General features: G+C 43.2%; 2 protein-coding genes across 4 annotated transcripts; both read left to right on the forward strand.

The window, feature by feature from the left end:
• Positions 1-265: 265 nt before the first annotated feature.
• Positions 266-9,248, forward strand: lyn (LYN proto-oncogene, Src family tyrosine kinase). 3 transcript variants are annotated; one of them, XM_084706870.1, is made up of 13 exons: positions 266-392; positions 2,137-2,276; positions 2,661-2,715; positions 3,132-3,237; positions 3,528-3,626; positions 3,722-3,825; positions 3,997-4,146; positions 4,274-4,426; positions 5,839-6,021; positions 6,267-6,343; positions 7,268-7,421; positions 7,513-7,644; positions 8,431-9,248. In XM_084706870.1, the coding sequence occupies exons 2-13, from the start codon at positions 2,145-2,147 to the stop codon at positions 8,631-8,633; spliced, it is 1,548 nt and encodes a 515-aa protein (XP_084562996.1). In that variant the 5' UTR covers positions 266-392; positions 2,137-2,144; the 3' UTR covers positions 8,634-9,248. The 3 variants fall into 3 exon arrangements, with proteins under 3 accessions (XP_084562996.1, XP_084562997.1, XP_084562998.1); XM_084706871.1 differs by having other exon boundaries at positions 271-392; positions 2,140-2,276; XM_084706872.1 differs by lacking the exon at positions 266-392 and adding an exon at positions 979-1,044 and having other exon boundaries at positions 2,140-2,276.
• Positions 9,249-9,369: 121 nt separating this feature from the next.
• Positions 9,370-15,153, forward strand: urod (uroporphyrinogen decarboxylase). Its single transcript, XM_084706873.1, has 10 exons — positions 9,370-9,531; positions 11,303-11,415; positions 11,618-11,697; positions 11,838-11,900; positions 12,050-12,247; positions 12,439-12,600; positions 12,754-12,888; positions 13,565-13,665; positions 14,010-14,076; positions 14,227-15,153. The coding sequence occupies exons 1-10, from the start codon at positions 9,509-9,511 to the stop codon at positions 14,389-14,391; spliced, it is 1,107 nt and encodes a 368-aa protein (XP_084562999.1). The 5' UTR covers positions 9,370-9,508; the 3' UTR covers positions 14,392-15,153.
• Positions 15,154-19,177: the final 4,024 nt, after the last annotated feature.

The raw sequence follows: 19,177 nt of genomic DNA on the forward strand, positions 1-19,177 counted from the left end.
TATGAACCATACAAAAACCATCCGACATCATATGCAACCGTTTCTGAAAAGTAATACAACAGACACATTGACTAAAGCTAACTGTCATAAACAATTCTCCCAGATTTTAAATTCACTTTCATCACCCATAGGACAACTGTATTAAAGCCATAGAGTTAGGTTAAACCTCAGCAATTATGCAAATTAGTGGGCAGTTGTACCAGGAAGTTGCCCTTCAAAAAAAGTCCCTACGAACTCCTGTCAGAAGTTCCTCATTCGGGCGGTAGAATGGAAGGGCAGTCGCTGTCAGCCCATATCCTTGCTCTTTCTTTCTAATGAAGACAGACGAACGAAAGTTGACAGATCAGAGAAGCTATATAGTTGGATAACCTCTATACTGTTAAACTGCACAGGTAAAAAATGTATATGTTATTGCCACTGAGATGTTGCATGTATTTGTAAGCAATTATTTGTCATAATTTGACTTGATTCCATTTGACTTGGAAATAGCTAAGAAATATGTCGCCGTGGCTCTTAATATCGCAATAACAGTAGACTATAGATGAGAGTCCTAGGAGTTAATTTAACTTGCAAACATAGTGAGAGTTAGGTGGGGAGTTGGTGAGGGTCTTCAAACCCAACTTGCTTAAACAAACTGGCAGTATTCTACCAGCTTCTCCAGCGCAACGCTACAGTTGTTTGTGCATTATGTGCAGATGATGATAGACACATGGGAGTGCGCGCTGCTCGTCCATGAACAGAAACACCAACACACTGAACACAATTTTCATTTGGAGCCAAGGAGCTCGTAGTAATGGGAGTTTGTGAGATCGCCTGCGTCCTAATATATTTAACTGTCTATAATTAAAAATACAATGATCTAACTTTAGATTTACCTACAGGTAAGGATAACAGAAAAAACAGTAGTCTTTCATCTGGATTTTGAACTATGGTCAAGTCATTGCAGGCTGAATGAGGAAGTGTGCCTCAGTCTTGGACAGCTTTTCTGTGTCGGTCTGATGTGTCCAGAGCCAAACAAGGGGTTTCCTGCTATCTAAAAATAAGGTCACGACCACATCTTTACAACGCAGTGAAGTTGTTCTTTGAGTTCTCAAATTCTGGTGTGAGAAAGAGAGCCATTAACTGAAAAGTTACATTTGTTGAGAAACCATTCAGGCAGATGTATTTTCTTGATGGATGAACGCATCTTTTCAGAAACACTATTGGTCCTCCAACGATTAGAATACAAAATAACACAATACAAAAGAATTCAGGATGCTGTCATGGCATTGGTCCACAATGTTGTAGTGTATTTCCTGATATTAGTTTCATTCTATTGCTCCTGCCTCTTTCCTACAACCAAAATAGGAACACAAGGAAGTAAATATTCAAGCTGTTAGTATATTTAATTTGGCCAGTAGCTCCAAGGCTGTTAAACATTCTCTCAGGGTCTAAGGTATGAGGAAACAGTAAATATGGAGTTTCCTCAAGGAAGAACAACAGTTTATAGGCACTGATAACATATTTTATGATTAGAACATTTTCAGGTATTTTAATACATTTCTTTTAAATTATTCTGTGCAGATGGTGATAGGGTAACATTGTAATTTAATTCACTCTTTACTTCAAGTCTCTCTCCCTACCTTCACTCCCATACCCCTCTCTTGCTTTGTCTGTCACTCTTTGTTTTAGTTTTTTTTTTTTTTTCTCATACTGGTCAATCCTGAATACAATTATATATGAAGTGTGGGCCCATATGTAAGTGCACAAAATTTGAGTGTGGAATTTAAGAGACCACCATTGCAAAATGGATGTAATTGTGCCCATCCTGTCCATCTCGTACCCCAGGGTGACTCAATCAAGCACTGTCTGTATTTGAATATTGTCTATAGAACAGCTATGCAAACCTGATGAGACACAGGAAGTTGCAAGGCTAGCCCCTAGACCTCAGAGAGACCAACAGGAAGTTAGCAGCAGTGAAAGCACAGCTTGTAAGTGTGTTGTCACACACTCTTAACTCTTGTTAAACTCTCACCTTGATTTCACTGGTCTATCTACCTCACAGCATCATGGTCCTGCACTGGTGTATTGACTCCCAAACCTTGGTGTATGGGAAATATCCCAACTATCACCCCCTGTGGTTTCTGTCTCTCATAGCAGGCGTCATGGGTTGCAAGAAATCCAAACTGAACCCGGGTCTCAATGGGGGAGGCGGTCTGGAGGTGAAGAGCCAGCAGCCTGTACGTACTGACCCAACTGTCTATGTGAGAGATCCCACCTCCGGTAGACAACGTCTAGTAAGTAGAAAGTCAGGGAAAACCGATGTTACATAATAACTGACTTAGTCCCTTCCCTGACTTGGACATGGCTGACTCCGAGTATGAGGATGTGTGAAGCAAGGTATTGGCTAATTAGGCAGAACTGGAAATATTTCAGGAAGAAACCAATGTTACTGTGTTGTTAGAAGGATGATATTTTTCTGTCTTTTTCTCTCATCTCTGTGGGCCATCTCAACTGTATCTACATTTTGTTTTCAGTTTAGTATTGGCAAATGTACTTGACCTGTGTTCTAATGGCTGTTACAAATCCAGTTACCCAACTCAGAAATATTTCAGGTAGAAGTCAGTGGTTGAGTGGAACATGTTTGTGGTGTGCTGATATTAAACCCTTTCTACATGCAGAGCACCCCCCTTCCTTCTGGCCTGCTACCTGGTCAGGTGTTCCAGAAAATGGAAGGTATGATTCCATCCAGAGATTTGGCTTTAAACACTTCCTTAATAATCCCTTGATTCATTATTGTACTGTATATCAATGATTTTATCCAATCAGTCCTGTGTATTTGATTTTAGGTGGTTTTTACCACAATGCTTCTTTAGGAGTATGTACTAACTTTCATATGAAAAGTTGTACCTCATCAGGAATTTGTTTTTAGAGTTTAAGTTGACAAGTAAATAAAGCCGTATAAAGCAAATATTAAACCATCCTATCTTCTATGGTTTTGTGACTAATCACATTTTATAACACACAGCCGTTACCTCCTAGTTTATCTCAATGTAAAGGTAAAAACATGTCAACATGGCTATTATAGACCTGAATCAGGTCAACATGTTATCAATTATTTTCTGATTTCACCATATTTTTGTTTCAATTAGAACAAGGTGATTCTGAAAAGATAGTTATTGCCATATACCCATATGAGGCAATTCATCCTGATGATCTGGGATTCAAGAAGGGTGAAAGACTTAAGGTTCTTGAAGAGTAAGTGTCTGTTCTTTCTAACACTACGTTATAAGTGTGCAGTTTGTTTCTACTCAATGTTTCCAGTGTTACATATAAAAGAATAGTTACTTTTTGGGTCGCCATTTTGTGTTGAGATACATGCTGATAATTGTAGAACAGCTCGATACATGTTGGATTCATTTCATCAGCTAAAGGGTCTTCTATTGATCCTTCTATCTGGCTCCTTTTCAAACTTTGGTTGAGTTGGCATGAATATAATTGTAATTGTATAAAGTCTCTGTTGACCTGAATGATGTGGTCTTCCTTAGACTCGGGGAGTGGTGGAGAGCCAAATCTCTGACCACCAAGAAGGAAGGCTTCATCCCCTCCAACTACGTCGCCAAGGCAGACAGCATGGAGACAGAAGAGTGAGTGTAGTCAATGGAATTATTTAGAACATTATGGTTCAACGGTTTTAGCGAAGTATCAAAGAGATTTGCTAAATGGACTTTACTTTATTCAGATGGTTTTTCAAGGAGATAACCAGAAAAGATGCAGAGAGACAGCTGCTGGCACCTGCAAACAAAGCAGGCTCTTACCTCGTTCGAGAAAGTGAAACATCTAAAGGTGCTAATCAGTCTCCTTAAAACAAAAACAAAATGAGTTCATATGTATCTCCTTTTTCTGAGAGGATAGTCTTGCCTCAAGTTCAGTCCCAGCCCTGAAGCACATTTCAACATCCATTGATGGCGGGTCTTGTCATAGACAGTAGACATGGTTATCTTTTCTCCTCAACAGGAAGTTACTCATTGTCCATAAGAGATGTGGACGCTAAGGGGATGGAGGCCGTCAAACATTACAAGATCAGAACCCTGGACAACGGAGGCTACTACATCTCTCCCAAGATCACCTTCACCGACATAGGCACCATGATCAAACATTACCACAGTGAGTTCTCCACAGGATGCACCTGTCAGTAGAGGATGCTAATAGAACATTGTTCTGATGCCTTGAGACGCGCCATGTTTGAAACCAAAAGAAACTCATTAGGTCTATGCGTCTGGGCCCTCTGCAGAACAATCAGACGGCCTGTGTCGGAAGCTGGAGAAGATCTGTGAGAAGCCTAAAGCTCAAAAGCCTTGGGACAAAGATGCGTGGGAGATCTCCAAGGAATCCATCAAGATGATGAAGAAACTGGGAGCAGGGCAGTTTGGAGAAGTCTGGTTGGGTTAGTACCGAATATTATGTACCTGCCATGTTATGAAGTGAGGGACTAGTGAGCGATTCATAGTCATCATGCTTGTTTTGCACATGGTGTCAGTCATTAGGATCTGGGATCTAGCAGTGAGAGCTGTGGATGTTATCAAAGTACTTGTGAGTGGAAATGTGTGTGGGTTTGTCAGAGTAAGAGATAAAGAAACTGTAGTTTGCGTGTGTATGCCAGCCATGAGATTTGCATTGGAGTCTGTTATTATTCATCTACCCACCACCAAACCCGTCCAGCTACAGTGAATAGCAGGAAGTAGTCGGCTTTGCAAATATACAAAACTGCCACTCCTCCTATGTCCCTGGGCCCCTCAGCCTCCTTCTGACACAGCTGCTTCCTCCAGCTCACCTCCGTTAGCGAGAAGAGCTGTTAACGTGGCACCAGCCAGCATTTGTCGGCTAGTCTGCTTGGCCTGACTCAGTCAGACTCATGTTTCCTTCCACCAGCTCCTCAGCCGTCTCACTCGTTCTCATCCTTTCTTTATTAGGTGCGAGGTGACGACAAGTTCAAAGTTTGAAGCCCCTTATTAGTTAGACTATAAATGTCATAAATCCTGGATTCTTATCCCGTCCCACTACTCCCTCTGTCATCTCACTGTGGCTGAGGTGAATGCAAGTGCCCACTGCTGGCAACAAAGCATTACCCACATAGGTCGTCAATGGCATTACCCACCCAGCTCTTCAAAGGCACTGTATAAATAACACTACCACTTCAATATTTTCATATTTTATAGCAGATTATTGAAGGTGCTGCTATTAAGAAATTATGTTTCAAGAAGAACACTGCCCTAAGATCTGTACAACCACCTAGATGTTGAAGAACCTGAATCGGTCGGATACAATTCAGGATATGAATCTCAATATCAAACTATCCTTATACACTTGTGTGACAATGCCACATAGATTAACTATAGTTGGCCTGCAGCATGTTCGTTGAGTAGTACGATGTTCCCCTTGAGATCACTGTGGTTGACAGTTGGTGTTTTCTCAAAATTCAATGAAGCCTAAACACCAGATAAATATTGGATTGTGGCTTCTCAGGTCTATGAATAGCTCTCATAAACACATTTTCGAGAAGTGGAATGATTTAACTGCTCAGTTGTATTGCTTAAACTAATCCATGCTACACTGGCCAAGGTTATACTGGTGGGGAAAGAGCACAAAGAGTGAAAGAGTTCCATTAAATTATGTTTCAGTGAACTACTGTTTAAAGGTAAATGATACCACGGTAACATTTAATGTTTAAAATACAGTCCGACTGTGTGTGGTCTGCCTAACTAAAGACTTTGTGGCGGTTATTGGCGGACGATTATTTGACGAGAAGACATTCAGCGTCTTAAGTTCTGTATCTAACTTGTACCGCCATGGTTTCAGCCTCCTACAACAACTCGACTAAGGTGGCAGTGAAGACACTGAAGCCTGGCACGATGTCAGTGGAGGCCTTCATGGAGGAGGCTAACCTGATGAAGAAACTGCAACATGAGAGGCTGGTCCGTCTCTACGCCGTTGTTACCAAGACACCACCCATCTACATCATCACTGAGTTCATGTCTAACGGTGGGTGACACAAGGCGTACAAGGGCACAAATGCTCGCATGCAGACGCGCACAACAAGTACACACTCACCCACTCCCACGCGTCCACACACCAAGACAGCTTGGGGTTGTAGATCTCTTCATAAGCTTTCTTAGAAGTTTGTCACACACACTTTGCTGTTTGTGTTTGAAAACTGTATTCATGTATAACTATAGCTGCAGTTTTAATGCATTCCTCAATTGAGTTGATGTTCTCTGTTTTTATAGGAAGCCTGTTAGACTTTCTGAAGAGTGAGGCAGGGTGTAAGATCCAGTTACCGAAGCTCATTGACTTCTCGGCACAGGTACTGTATGTTGCCAGCATTTCACACCAAAAAACGATTGCTTAAGTGTGGTGAATCTTCCCTTTAGTAAGCAGTTTGTGTATGGCGTCACTCTTTCCATTGGTTAGCAAAAAAAGAGGAACAAGAACAAACAAAAATGTTTTTGCCATTTTATTTCAGTTTCCATTTCAAGAACAGTGAAGTGAACATTCTCAATCCAACTCATTGGCCATGCATAACTTGTGGACCTGTGAACAAAACAAATAGCGTAATTATATCAGACATACCAACTATAAATAGTTGATTGGGTTACTAGTTAAATACATGTTTTCTGTTCTAGTTTCAATTACAGTAATCGTACATTATCTTCTAGTTAGATAATGGTGAAATGTTGTATTGATGTAGTTATTGCTTACGCTTCTAGGTTGGGTTTCACAACAGCTTCAACTCTGTTGTTTAATACAGCACGTTATATATTAACTAATTGTTTCTTTTTTCTAATGTATTGATTTACCCCTTATCTTTCATCTACGTCTCTACTAACATTTGAGTTGTGTGAGAACTTTAGACACACAGATGGCAGTACCACATCCTCTGAGTGAGAAAGAAAGAGGATACTTTTAGGGAACTGCAACCGTAGTCTTAGACATGGTCATTTTCCACGCGTAAGCTCTCATACACAGTTGCAATCAGCTCTGACATGGTTACATTTTTCTGTAAGACCATCCCAGACATGCCAGTTTTCTCTCAGGATGATGAACATAAACACATTTTTCTAGTCAGGAACCTGGGGTATTGCACACATTTGGTTCTTGAGAGGGCCCTGACAACCACCTTCAATACCTTTTGTTCAAAAAAACGTTTAGATGTTATCCAACATGCAGTTACAGTGACATTTCATTCCTGACCTGGGCTGTGTTCTGAGCTGTTGGTTTGCTGTTGCAGATTGCCGAGGGCATGGCCTACATAGAGAAGAAAAACTACATCCACAGAGACCTGAGAGCAGCCAACGTCCTGGTGTCAGAGAGCCTCCTCTGCAAGATTGCTGACTTTGGTCTGGCCAGGGTCATAGAAGATGACCAGTACACAGCCAGAGAGGGTCAGTCTGTGCTTGTCATACAATCATGTTTATGATCAGAGGAACTGTATCAGGACATGGTTTTGAACACGTGTGTATTTTCTGCTCCCAGGAGCAAAGTTTCCAATCAAGTGGACCGCACCAGAGGCTATCAACTACGGCTCCTTCACCATCAAATCTGATATGTGGTCTTTTGGAGTCCTCCTCTATGAGATTCTGACCTATGGGAAGATCCCATACCCAGGTGATTTAGCTGAAAAAGCAGTACCACACAGACACAGACAGAAATAATGGGCTGTGTTTTATTCTAGGATCAAATGATGATATATTCAAGCTTGGTTTTCTCATCACTGTATCGTGTAAAACCTTTTACAAGAAGCCTATTACCATTCAGTGAACTTGAATCTTTTCCGCCATCTAGTGGTTAGTCAGCTACGAGCAGACCAAACTGTTTCCCTTCCTCAGTGGTAGACACAGCAGTCTTTTCTCATCTCTCAGACCTAGCCTGACGTTGTCATACTCATAATTCTAGTCAGAATATGAGTCTGAAAACTCTTCGTTGGGCTGTGTGTTTCAACCGAACTCGTAAAACAAATGCCTTTTCGCTCAATTGGATAGACATAAAACCAATCAGAGCAACGTAATATGTTGTTTGTTGAAAACAAATTCAACCCAAGGGCTCTTTCGTGACGTTATTGATTACGTTACTGTTGAACATCTGTCCATCATTGTATAAAACCTGCCTTGGCAATTTCATTGGTCCGCCCAGATCCTGGTTTTATATAGTTGTTCCCAATACCCTCCAGACCCAACTTCCCGACCAAATTTGTTTGTGGGCGGGGCGAAGTTGGGCTGGCAGCCAGACTATGTCAGACCCGTTCCAAATCTCTGAGTTCCAAATCTCAATGGCTTGAGATTTGTTGTCGTGACGACTGATGGACATACACATGTTCACTCCTACTCTCACCATACACCTCCTTAATGTCGCTCCATGTCCTGTCCCCCCCCCCTCTCCCCCGGGGTTACTCAGGTATGAGTAACGGTGAGGTGATGACATCAGTACAGCGTGGTTACCGGATGCCCCGCCCAGAAAACTGCCCCAGCGAGCTCTATGACATCATGAGCACCTGCTGGAAGACCAAGCCTGAAGACCGGCCTACTTTTGACTACATTCAGAGTGTCCTTGATGATTTCTACACTGCCACTGAGGGACAGTACCAACAGCAGCCCTAGAGACACAGTTCCAACCCTGGCTTTTGAGTTTGTAAACTTTGACAGCACCCGATGCAGTACTATTCTGGCATCGCTTGTTTCTCTTTGGTGCCAAACAAGCTGACTGAACTAAATCAACTTCATATTGAAGAATACACCTGCTTGTAAATTGCATATTGTAGAATGAGGCAATATTGTTGTTGAAAGGTATCCTACCCAACTCCTAATGCAAAGTATTGTAATTATTTATTTCTCCGACTGCTTTATCTTTTTAATCCATTCTTAAATTTGACTAGTGCCTTGTATTCATCTTTTTATTTTGTATCGAGGTTTTTGGTCTACCTATATTTTGCTTGACAAATCAAGGTACTTGTGCTTTTTCTTAGGCTGGTAGCAGATTAAAAACATTATTGCCTTTCCACCTGCCTCAATACTAAGGAAATCAGAAGAAGGACTAAGTACAATTAAAATAGTAATAGATAATATTGGCAGATCCTAGATAATCTATGACATTATATACAGCCTAGCATTACTCAATGTACTGATATATTTTGATGATAACTTATATTCGTGTATTGCATGTGATTTATAATAATTTATCGCATTCGTCAATAAAACAATATTAAAAGAAAATCTTGATTGATTGCTTAACAACAGCACTGGCACACTTTTGCGCAGATCATTTGGCCTGGAGACCGAACCTGTTCAGTCAGAAATCTCTTCATCTCAGAGAACGATGACTAGTTCAGCATCGGTCATATGACTAGGTCAAGATGGCCGCGTCCTGTGAGTAGCACAGGGGCGTGCCAGAATTTGACTGCTTTTATAACGTAAAGCAGCAAAGTGTATCTGACAACGCAAACAGCATCTCACAGTCTTCAGTAATAAACCTCACCATGAGCAAGAACGATCTAATAATGTAAGTAGCTACTATTATCTATTTTGTACATGTTACAGTAAGCTACAAAACCATTTCAACCTTCGAGATGTGTTAGCAAGGCAACGCAATAGGTTTTATAGTATCTGCCATATGACTGCATTGGATTGTTAGCTATAGCTAACCACGTAATTTCTAGCAACAACTAGTTTGTGTTGTGGACAGACCAAAAAACTATTAACAGTTTTGCTCCGTTTTTCTTTTCCATACGTATGTAACCTAACGTAACTTAAAGTAATCCGAAGTCAGATGTCAGTTACCTCTATCCGTTTTCTCCCAACCAGTTTTTTTTTCTCTCTCCCCGAAATGTTCCATTCACCGCTTAAATGCATGCGACTGTGTTCAATAGTATTTCGAATCAGATGGCCAGCTAACTCTGTAGAGCTTGGTAATATTATAGCTAGTTGGCTGTCAAGTCATTGTGAGACGGGACAACTTCAACAACAATACGAGTGATTGACTGTCCTGTGGGAGATTCTGTATTTAATTGTTGATTAGAAAGGTCTGCACGTCAAGACTCAGGTTTTTATTTATTTATTGCATATTACCTGACCTTGTACAACGATGGCGACACAACACGGCGGACACCCAATAGCTTTGCACAACCGTTATTCCGCTGTTGGGGGCTGATAACAGAGCAGACTTATCTTGTGGAATCAGCCTTCCTCCTCGGACCCTCCTGTGGGTGTCCAGAGTGATACAGCCAGGGTTCTAAGTTAAACAGTTTGATCACCAGCCATCAGAATTTCCACAAGCCAAATTATTTCCGGTGAAAATAAAAACAATGAGTTCACTGAATGCATTTTATCATTTTATTAACATTGTTGGCATAAAAAATACATACAATTAAATAAAATGAAGCAGATAAGTATGATGCAAGAGTATGTGAAATCACCAACACGTGACTAGGACCGTGTTCACACTTGACTTCTTTCTTTTAGCGCCTTCAGCGTTTTTTTACATGCAAGTCAGGGCCTGACATTAAAATGTTTGCTCACCAGCCACTGTGGCTTGTGGTTTTCCATAGTTACTAGCCACTCAGCAATTTCACTAGCCACAATTTTGTTGTTGGGAAATTAAGTTTTATTTGATCTAAGTTGACTACGGTTTGCTACAATTTACTTGAAGAACTAGATTTACAATCCTTTCAAACGTAAATGACCATTGTAAACACCCCAAATCAAGACAACATAAAATGTATGTGTCGCCAAGTCTTCAGCTCTTATAAGTGTGTAAACTCCTTTTGTATGAAAATAAGCAAACGAAGAACGAAGGGAAGCTAGGAAGTAGGCTACTGCCAGGGGGATAAATGACCGAGAACCATGCCGAGAAGAGTCATATGTATCATTCATGTAATGCTTCATGTATTACCGGCCAAACTGGCTAGTGAGTTTATATTAACACCCGCCCAAATGAATTTTAACCCGCATTTGGCGGGTGTTCATTTAGAACCCTGGATACAGCTCTGTCTGATTAGAATGGCTCATTGTGAGGAATCATTGTTAGTTGAAACATTGTGTGGTATGTATGAATCATACCGTATAATGTACGCTACATTGTAATTTATGTATTCATCTATGAATCTACTAATTCAGTAACCCATCAGTCTAATCTAGATCTTAGTATTTATTCCATTAATCAGTTTGTGCACCTTTTGGTCTGAATGTCAGTTAACACATTCTCCAGCTGCACTATGGTTTACGCCACAAGTGAACACATCTCTTTTTCACAAGTACCTGTGCCTCCTCTGCAGGCCTAAAGACTTCCCCCAGCTGCAGAACGATGCGTTCCTGAGGGCGGCACGTGGAGAGGAGGTCCACCATGTGCCTGTGTGGTGCATGAGACAGGCCGGACGCTACCTACCAGGTGGGGGTGGGAGGGGGACACACGTATCATATTGGGATAAGCAACCTTAGGAGCAGGGAACTTATGCCAAAACGTATCTTGCCATTGTAGCAGTGACTAGGGCATTTTCGTCCACATTAATATCTGGAATAATGCTTGGTGATTTGAATGTGTTTTAATGTGTTGCTGGATTTGACATGATGTGTTCTTCCTGTGTGGCCAGAGTTCCGGGAGTCCAGAGCAGGGAAGGACTTCTTTGAGACATGCCGGTCACCTGAGGCCTGCTGTGAGCTCACACTCCAGGTGAACACTTAGAACAATGTACTTCTAGAACACTTGAAAGTCTTAACCGCTGCAACACTCTAGAATGCACTCTAGAACGCACTCTAGAACGCATGTTTGCTTTGAAAACACCGTTAACATCTCCCATACTCCTTCCATAGCCACTAAGAAGATTCCCGTTTGATGCAGCCATTATCTTCTCTGACATTCTGGTCATCCCACAGGTGAGGTTTCTATGGCATGCCTTTTTCCAACAAGTGTCTCTATGTGTCGCTAAAATGCTCCAGTAACCCACCTCATCACTCCATAATTACACCCCTGTCTACTTCTGTCTCTCTCTGTCCATGTCTCCCCTCCATCCTCCTCTCCCCAGGCTCTGGGTATGGAGGTGCAGATGCTTCCAGGAAAGGGTCCCACGTTCCCCGAACCCCTGAAGGAACCAGAGGACCTGCAGCTCCTGAATCCCCAGGTGGACGTCCACACCGCGCTGGGCTATGTCTTCAAGGCCATCACGTTGACACGCCACAGGATAGAGGGCAAGGTGCCCCTCATAGGGTTCACTGGAGCACCGGTGAGATGACTCGGCTACGCTCACACCACACACTCTGTCGTCGAGCTGCCCATGCTCTGTCGTCGAGCAGCAGACGCTACATATGCTCTGAGTTATGTTTCTGTCTCTCTTAGCCTCCCTCTCTTCTTTGCTGTTAGTAGTAAACCTAACTCTACCCCCCCCCCCCCACCCCAAACACCATCCTGTTCTAGTGGACCTTGATGGCCTACATGATCGAGGGCGGGGGCTCCACCACCCACTCCAAGGCCAAGCGCTGGCTCTACCGCCACCCGGAAGCCAGCCACAAACTGCTGGGCATGCTCACCGACGTCATCGTGAAGTACCTGCTGGGGCAAGTGGCAGCGGGGGCGCAGGTAATGCAACACATCCTGGGAGAATGAGTTTAGAATGACAGTGAGTTCAAAGACACGAGAGCATTGCTACACAAGCAACACAACAGATGAAATACTATGTAGGCCTGCGTTACAGGCCCCTTATTTATCCCGTTGATATTCCGTGACCCTCAGGCCCTCCAGGTGTTCGAGTCCCACGCAGGCTGTCTGGGGCCAGTAGAATTTAAGGAGTTCTCCCTGCCCTACCTCCGAGACATCGCCCGCAAGGTCAAAGACAAACTCAAGGAGACTGGACAAGACATTCCCATGGTTGGTGCACAGACAGACACCGTCTTCCACATCCATAGACATTCAGAGATGTACACACACACATACACACACACTAGGGGTGGGCGGTATACCGGTATGAATGTGAATACCGGTATTGCTTTGTGCCATGATATGGATTTTGACATATTGTAGGCCAACAGAATCGAGTATTCAGCCATGTAATAATTGTTTATAGGTAGAGCTAACTCAAAAAATATTTAAAAAAATTTTTCGATCCCATAAACGTAGGCTACTGTTGAACGGGTAGGCTACTGAGAAGTCAATCTTCCGTGGCAATTAAACGCTGCAAAATTTGGAAAATTCAACTTGTGACAGTAACACACCAGAGTTACCCAATCCAAATCCGTCCGAGTGCAGTAGATTAGCCGCTGCAGCGCGGATTGCATTGTCATGACTTTTTAAGAATAACTAATATATTGTGATGAATACCGATACCGTCAGTTCTTACGAATTATACCGTGATAAACATTTTAGGCCATACCGCCCAGCCCTAACACACACACACACACAAAACAAGAGGCCTTTCATAAAGTACCATAGTGTTATTCCATGTTCCATCAACAGATGGCGCTAAAGGACCAAATATATGACATGCTAGTTTCTCTTGCTGGTAGGAGTCTGACTCTTACCCCTTTCCTCTTCTGCCCTGTCCCAGATTGTGTTTGCAAAGGATGGCCACTATGGTTTGGAGGACCTCTCCGAGTCTCATTATGATGTGGTGGGCCTGGACTGGACCATTGACCCACGCTCTGCACGGTACACACACAAAACACGCACACCAAATCCACACACCGATCCGTCAAGCTAACCATAACTGACGGTCATTGGTTTGGGGGTCTCACCCAGAGCATGTGTGCAGATCAGACGGGGGATCGATGGTTACTGACCCCTGTTCATAGAATAGTGTTCATCATTACTCCAGGCTGTAGAAAGTGAGGGGGAAAGCCAATATTTGGAAACGTGCTAGTTATGTCATGAGTCATTTTCTCTCTCTTTATTTATAGGAAACAAGTGTTAGATCAACAATCAACTGTATATTCTGTCTTGGTACCCTGTTGTTTGACCGTCATGTTAACAACCTTGTGTGTGTGTGTTTTCAGGGAGCGAACTGGAGGAAAGGTCAGTCTCCAGGGTAACATGGACCCATGTGCTCTCTATGCCTCTAAGGTGAGACTCGTGACTGTTATCCAACACAATGTTGTCTTCATCTAATACTCATATACAACACGTTAACAGACTGGTTTGAGGGGAAGCTCATTTGCATTTGCTTTTTTATTTCTTGCTTTTTTCTCTGTTTCTCGCTCTGTCTCTGGACAGGAGCGTATATCAGAGATAGTGAAGAAGATGGTTGAAGGCTTTGGCACCAGAGGCTACATCGCCAACCTGGGCCATGGCCTGTACCCAGACATGGACCCTGAGAGTGTGGGAGCCTTTGTAGAAGCTGTCCATACCCACTCCAGCCAGATGCTCAAACACAAGTAACCCAGCACCACCTTCCTTCCCCAGACTGGAGTTCAGACAGGCACAACTTTTATGGAGTCCCTCAGATAGAAATGTATTATGTATAGCATAATTTACATTTCAAAACATGACACTTATGCTATTTCTATGTGCAGTGTTTAGCTGCAGCTTAAGACGTTGTTCTTTCTTGTCCACAGTAAATTTGCTAGCAGAGTAACCGCATAACAACCGAATACTAATTCAGTTACTTTTTGTCAACACTTTTGGTTAAAAACATATTTTTTACTATACCTTAAGGATAATGCGGAGGTCATCATGTCTTCACACAACACACTGACCAGGTTATTATTAAATAATCATATTCCATTATAAAGAATATTTGCCGAAGAAGGTTTACAGGATGTGAAATTACTTTTTGTGCGTGTATAGATTATTTCCGTTCGAAAATGAATAATCCCAGGCCTAAAGTAAGATGTTGAATTACAGGAAATGTTATTTCTAGGAAATGTTTTTTTAATATCTGTACCCAAAATCTTTGCTTCTTTCATCAGTGGTAGTGCACCTCAGAAAAACAAGTGTATGAATAGAGTTACATGAGGTAATCCTCAAATATACTGTGTTGAAAATTTTACGTGATGATCCATGCTGAAATGCAGTTCTGGCTTTTCTGGACTATGAAGCATTAATGTGTCTTGTTTTCTTACATAATTGAAGATGGATTATATTGTGACCTGTACAGTGCTCCTAATTTCAAATGTTTGAATAAAATTCTTTTATATTCAATGAGTCATTAGTTATTGTCCCAGTGCTTCATCTTGTTACTGTTCAACGCCTTGGAAGCCTCTATGAAGTCAAACTCACTTTATAGATGTGAAACTAAAGCTATAGGTGTGACAATGATCACAATTCAAGTCGGCCTATCCTGGTGCAATAGAAAGCTTTCCCCATTAATTCTAGTTTTCCACACCAGGCTTAGGTCTCAATCATGTCTCTCTCGGCTCTGAAGGCCGGAGGACCATCTTTTATAGGGCACAAGAATGTAAACATAGATAGTGACAGTCAGGCAGTGATGACATTACAACAGTCTCAGAGAAAGAGATTCACAGCTCCCAACACATGACCACTCAGACTAGAGAGTTCATAGTTGGAGCTCTCCTTGTAGTCACAAGGAAACATTTAACCAGTACTTTCTCCTGATCCCGAACATATATTAAACCTGACACAATCTACTCTTATTAATAGCAAGCTTACATGACAACATACTAACTAGTGTCCAATGACTAGTTCTTTTGATTAGTGAATAATGTAAGCACACAGGAAATCGCATTTTCTTCCACAATGTAAACGGTCGGTCTACAGACTAGTAGCATTCCTGTTACATGTTGATCCATGTTATTTTATCCAGGGACCAGGGAATCCAGTGAGATCAGAGTGTTTAACAACAGTCCTGTTCACATCATACAGTTTCATTCTGACTGGTGACAACAAATAAGCCATACCTCTACCAATCACAGAATTGGGTTTACAGGATTGGGTAGGGTGCATGTTGATGTAAACACACCCCTGTCCAATCATCTTTATGGATTTTGACAACGCCAAATAAATAGTTTTGAAGTAGAAAGGAAAGCATTTGCATCACTGATTTGTCTTCAAATAGAATCCCTGGAATTATTATCATGATGGTCGTGTTTCACACAAGATTTAATAAATTGTTAATCCCAAATGGTGTTTTCCTCTGAAAGCGATGGACTAAGCAGAGGAGCTAAATCCATCTCAGTAAATCCAGTTGTTTTTGTTGTTGGACGGGTCAGTATAGGATTCCATAAAAACATCACATGACCATTGTTGGTTTGTCAGTTGGCACTGGTTGTGTGGAACATGGACAGGGGTTTGTCTTGAAGGTGGCCTGTTGGTAAAGGTGGGGACTTAGAAACTGTATGTTGTCATCATATTAATGAAAAGGAAAGGAAGGAAAGCTATACTGTAGATCTACTGAGTAGGCCGGAATTGGGGTTGGGTGATGTGACAGATAAACAAATGAGTCAATATATGGACTGATGGATGGAGGGATGGATGGAGGGATGGGGGACTCCTGAGCCAGCAGCTGCTGCTATGCTTTGCATTGGCCCACAAACGTCCCCATTGTTTGGATATTGCTGGATTAGGCCAGCCATGATTGTGCTGTGAGGTACCACAAGCCTCAGGGAGCATAGAGGGATGAAATCAGAAGAATGAAAGAAAATCACAAATCAATCTGCTGATTAGAGATGCAGGGGCAAGGATGCTGTCACTCAGCAAGACAGTGCAAGGACAAAGACGCGTGTGTGTGTGTGTGTGTGTGTGTTAGTGTGTGTATTGTGCCTGTCTATGTATAGATACTTTACCTCATGGGGTGGCAGCCAATCTGTGCTTCAAGAATAAAGGACGCCCCCTATCCCCAAGGCCTCCTTTAAAAGCTCGACTGGGGGAGCAGAGGATGGGTTTGTGTATGTGTGTGTATTTGTGTGGAGCATGTGTGTGTGTGTGTGTGTGTTTGTGGGTCACACTCAATCTCTCACCAAATCAGCAAGCCTGAAAATCCAATCTGCTTTGGGAGACAGTGGGCTGTACATCATCTGTCAGGCTGTGGCACTATCAGCGCTTTATCAACGGGGAGTCGATGAGACCGGCGTGACGGAGATTGATTGGTAATATTAACATAGGGGGGCTGATGGAGAGACCCCCAAACTGGAGGCACTGGAAGGGAGCCTCTCAGTGTTCCACATGGACTGCGGAGGAAGAGAGGAAGGCTGTGCTGTGCTGCGGAGGGGGAGACCTCGCCGTCTTCTGCGGCGGAGGGAGGGGCCATCTTTGTGAAGTCGCCGACTTGCACCGTCCGTCGGGCTCAGGTTGTTGTTCTTTTATAAAACCACGGGTTACGGATACACACGTGTGGGCATGCACACACACAGGCTTACACACACATGCACACCAATTACTGGCTGCTTGGCTGGGAAATCAGAACACCAGAACAAAGCTCTCCAAATCAGCTCCCCGAAGAACCAGGCTCTTGACAGCAGAACCCCTCATCCCATGAAGAGGGAGATGGTGGGGGGTGGGGGAGAATACGAGCGCACACTCCTAGAACTTTCTTACAAACCCATCTGCCAACTAGCAGTATGGTGTTCTCGAAGGGTGAGTTATGGATTCACGAGGGCTCCAGCACAGAGATAACTTCCACCGCCTGTAGGTCCCGACTGCGGCCGGCGTCCAGCACTAATGATCGTACAGCTCCGTTCCAGAACACCTGCCTTCAGTCCAAACGCACGCACGCTCACCTACACACACACAGACACACACACACACACAAACAACCTACATGTCTTGTCTCACCTCAATGCCCAACCCCTCCCTATCTCCTCCCTCAACCCGCCCCCACCTCGACCCCCCTCCCTCTGACAGACCCAGCAGAGGCAGGCGCCACACAGCAGCCAGGTATGAGCACCAATTACTCCTCTGTCTCGCCTCCTCCATGTCACTTCAACTACATCAGCTTCTCCACAGCAGCACAAGCACTCCCCAGCAGAGCTAACAGGGGCCCCGCATCCATATTTCAACAGACAGGCTGACTCTACTCACAGATTGGACACACACAAACACACACACACTCACTCTCTCTGGGGTGAACGAACTGCTGCTTGCTGTCCAGAACACAACGACATAGCCCATCTGTGAAGGACTCCCTCATGGTTAGATAACACACACACACACATACATACACACACACGTGCAAGCGAATACAGTTTGCACAGTAAGGTCCATGGAGCATTGTGCCTGTCTGTAACACCAGCCGTGTTCGCTAGCTAGCTATCATTCTGACATGTGGGCCTTCATGGTGTTTACAGTTGTTAACAGATCAGCTGCTGCACTGCTGGCGGGGGGGGGGGGGGGGGGGGGTCTGTTCCCCGGCTCCTGACGACAACACTAGCTTCTCCAGGAATGAATGTCAGTTTGGATGAGTCACAGCACCGGCGCAAGTGCCTGAGTCTAAAACCAGGCCTCTCACATGCCAACCTGAACATCCGCCATTTGACCCAGGGGACGCCATTGTCATTTGAGGACATTGGATTAAGACTCACCACAGGGTGAAGCATGTTCCCGTCTTTGTATGTGGTTGCTGAATCCCAAAAGAGAGAGAAGAGGAGAGACTACACCCTCGGGTTCTTTCCTCTAGGCGTGGCAGTAGCAGAGACGGGTTCTGGTGTTAAGAGAATGAGAATGACTAGTGATCTGCTCACTGCTTCTGCTTCTTTCACTGCTGGGATAATTAATAAGCTCATTTAAAGAGCCAATCAATCTAGGTTGATACGTGCTGCCTGCCTCTCAACCGCACTTAGGATTCTTTATGACCTGATTGGCCGGTTAGCTCCATGTATTCTCCTAATGAATAAGAATGGGAGAGAGATGAGGCTTCGGAATGAAGTCTGATTAGAGAAGGAATCGGAGCTCAAACTGAAACAGAGTGGGATTCTACTGGTTCTTTTTCAGGCGAGACACGCGTAATGACATCCCCTTCTCCACTTTAAAGAACCAAGGTTACCACGGTAACATCTTTGACCAGAGTTGCTAGGCAGTATGAGGTGAGGGTCGTCAAATAGTAAACTAGGAAATGAACCATAAAGCAGAAGCGTGTTTCACACTTTATTCATAGAAAAGCACTGAGATTCCAACACAAATCATATAAAATGGTAGTATCGTTACATAAATAGTCATAAATCTTCCTTTTATAGACATTAGCTCAAGAGGTCGCACAAACAAAACAAAAAAG

This window comes from Hypomesus nipponensis, chromosome 10 (assembly GCF_054491055.1).
Source record: "Hypomesus nipponensis isolate SF chromosome 10, ASM5449105v1, whole genome shotgun sequence".
Lineage (NCBI taxonomy): Eukaryota > Metazoa > Chordata > Actinopteri > Osmeriformes > Osmeridae > Hypomesus > Hypomesus nipponensis.

Bases quoted from the DNA above. Each gene is read 5' to 3' on its own strand.
- lyn (XM_084706870.1), top strand. From the start codon at position 2,145: ATGGGTTGCAAGAAATCCAAACTGAACCCGGGTCTCAATGGGGGAGGC. The intron at 2,277-2,660 runs GTAAGTAGAAAG...TTCTACATGCAG, and splicing joins CCTCCGGTAGACAACGTCTA to AGCACCCCCCTTCCTTCTGG. The intron at 6,344-7,267 runs GTACTGTATGTT...TTGCTGTTGCAG, and splicing joins TCATTGACTTCTCGGCACAG to ATTGCCGAGGGCATGGCCTA.
- urod (XM_084706873.1), top strand. From the start codon at position 9,509: ATGAGCAAGAACGATCTAATAAT. The intron at 11,901-12,049 runs GTGAGGTTTCTA...TCCTCTCCCCAG, and splicing joins ACATTCTGGTCATCCCACAG to GCTCTGGGTATGGAGGTGCA. The intron at 12,248-12,438 runs GTGAGATGACTC...ATCCTGTTCTAG, and splicing joins TAGGGTTCACTGGAGCACCG to TGGACCTTGATGGCCTACAT.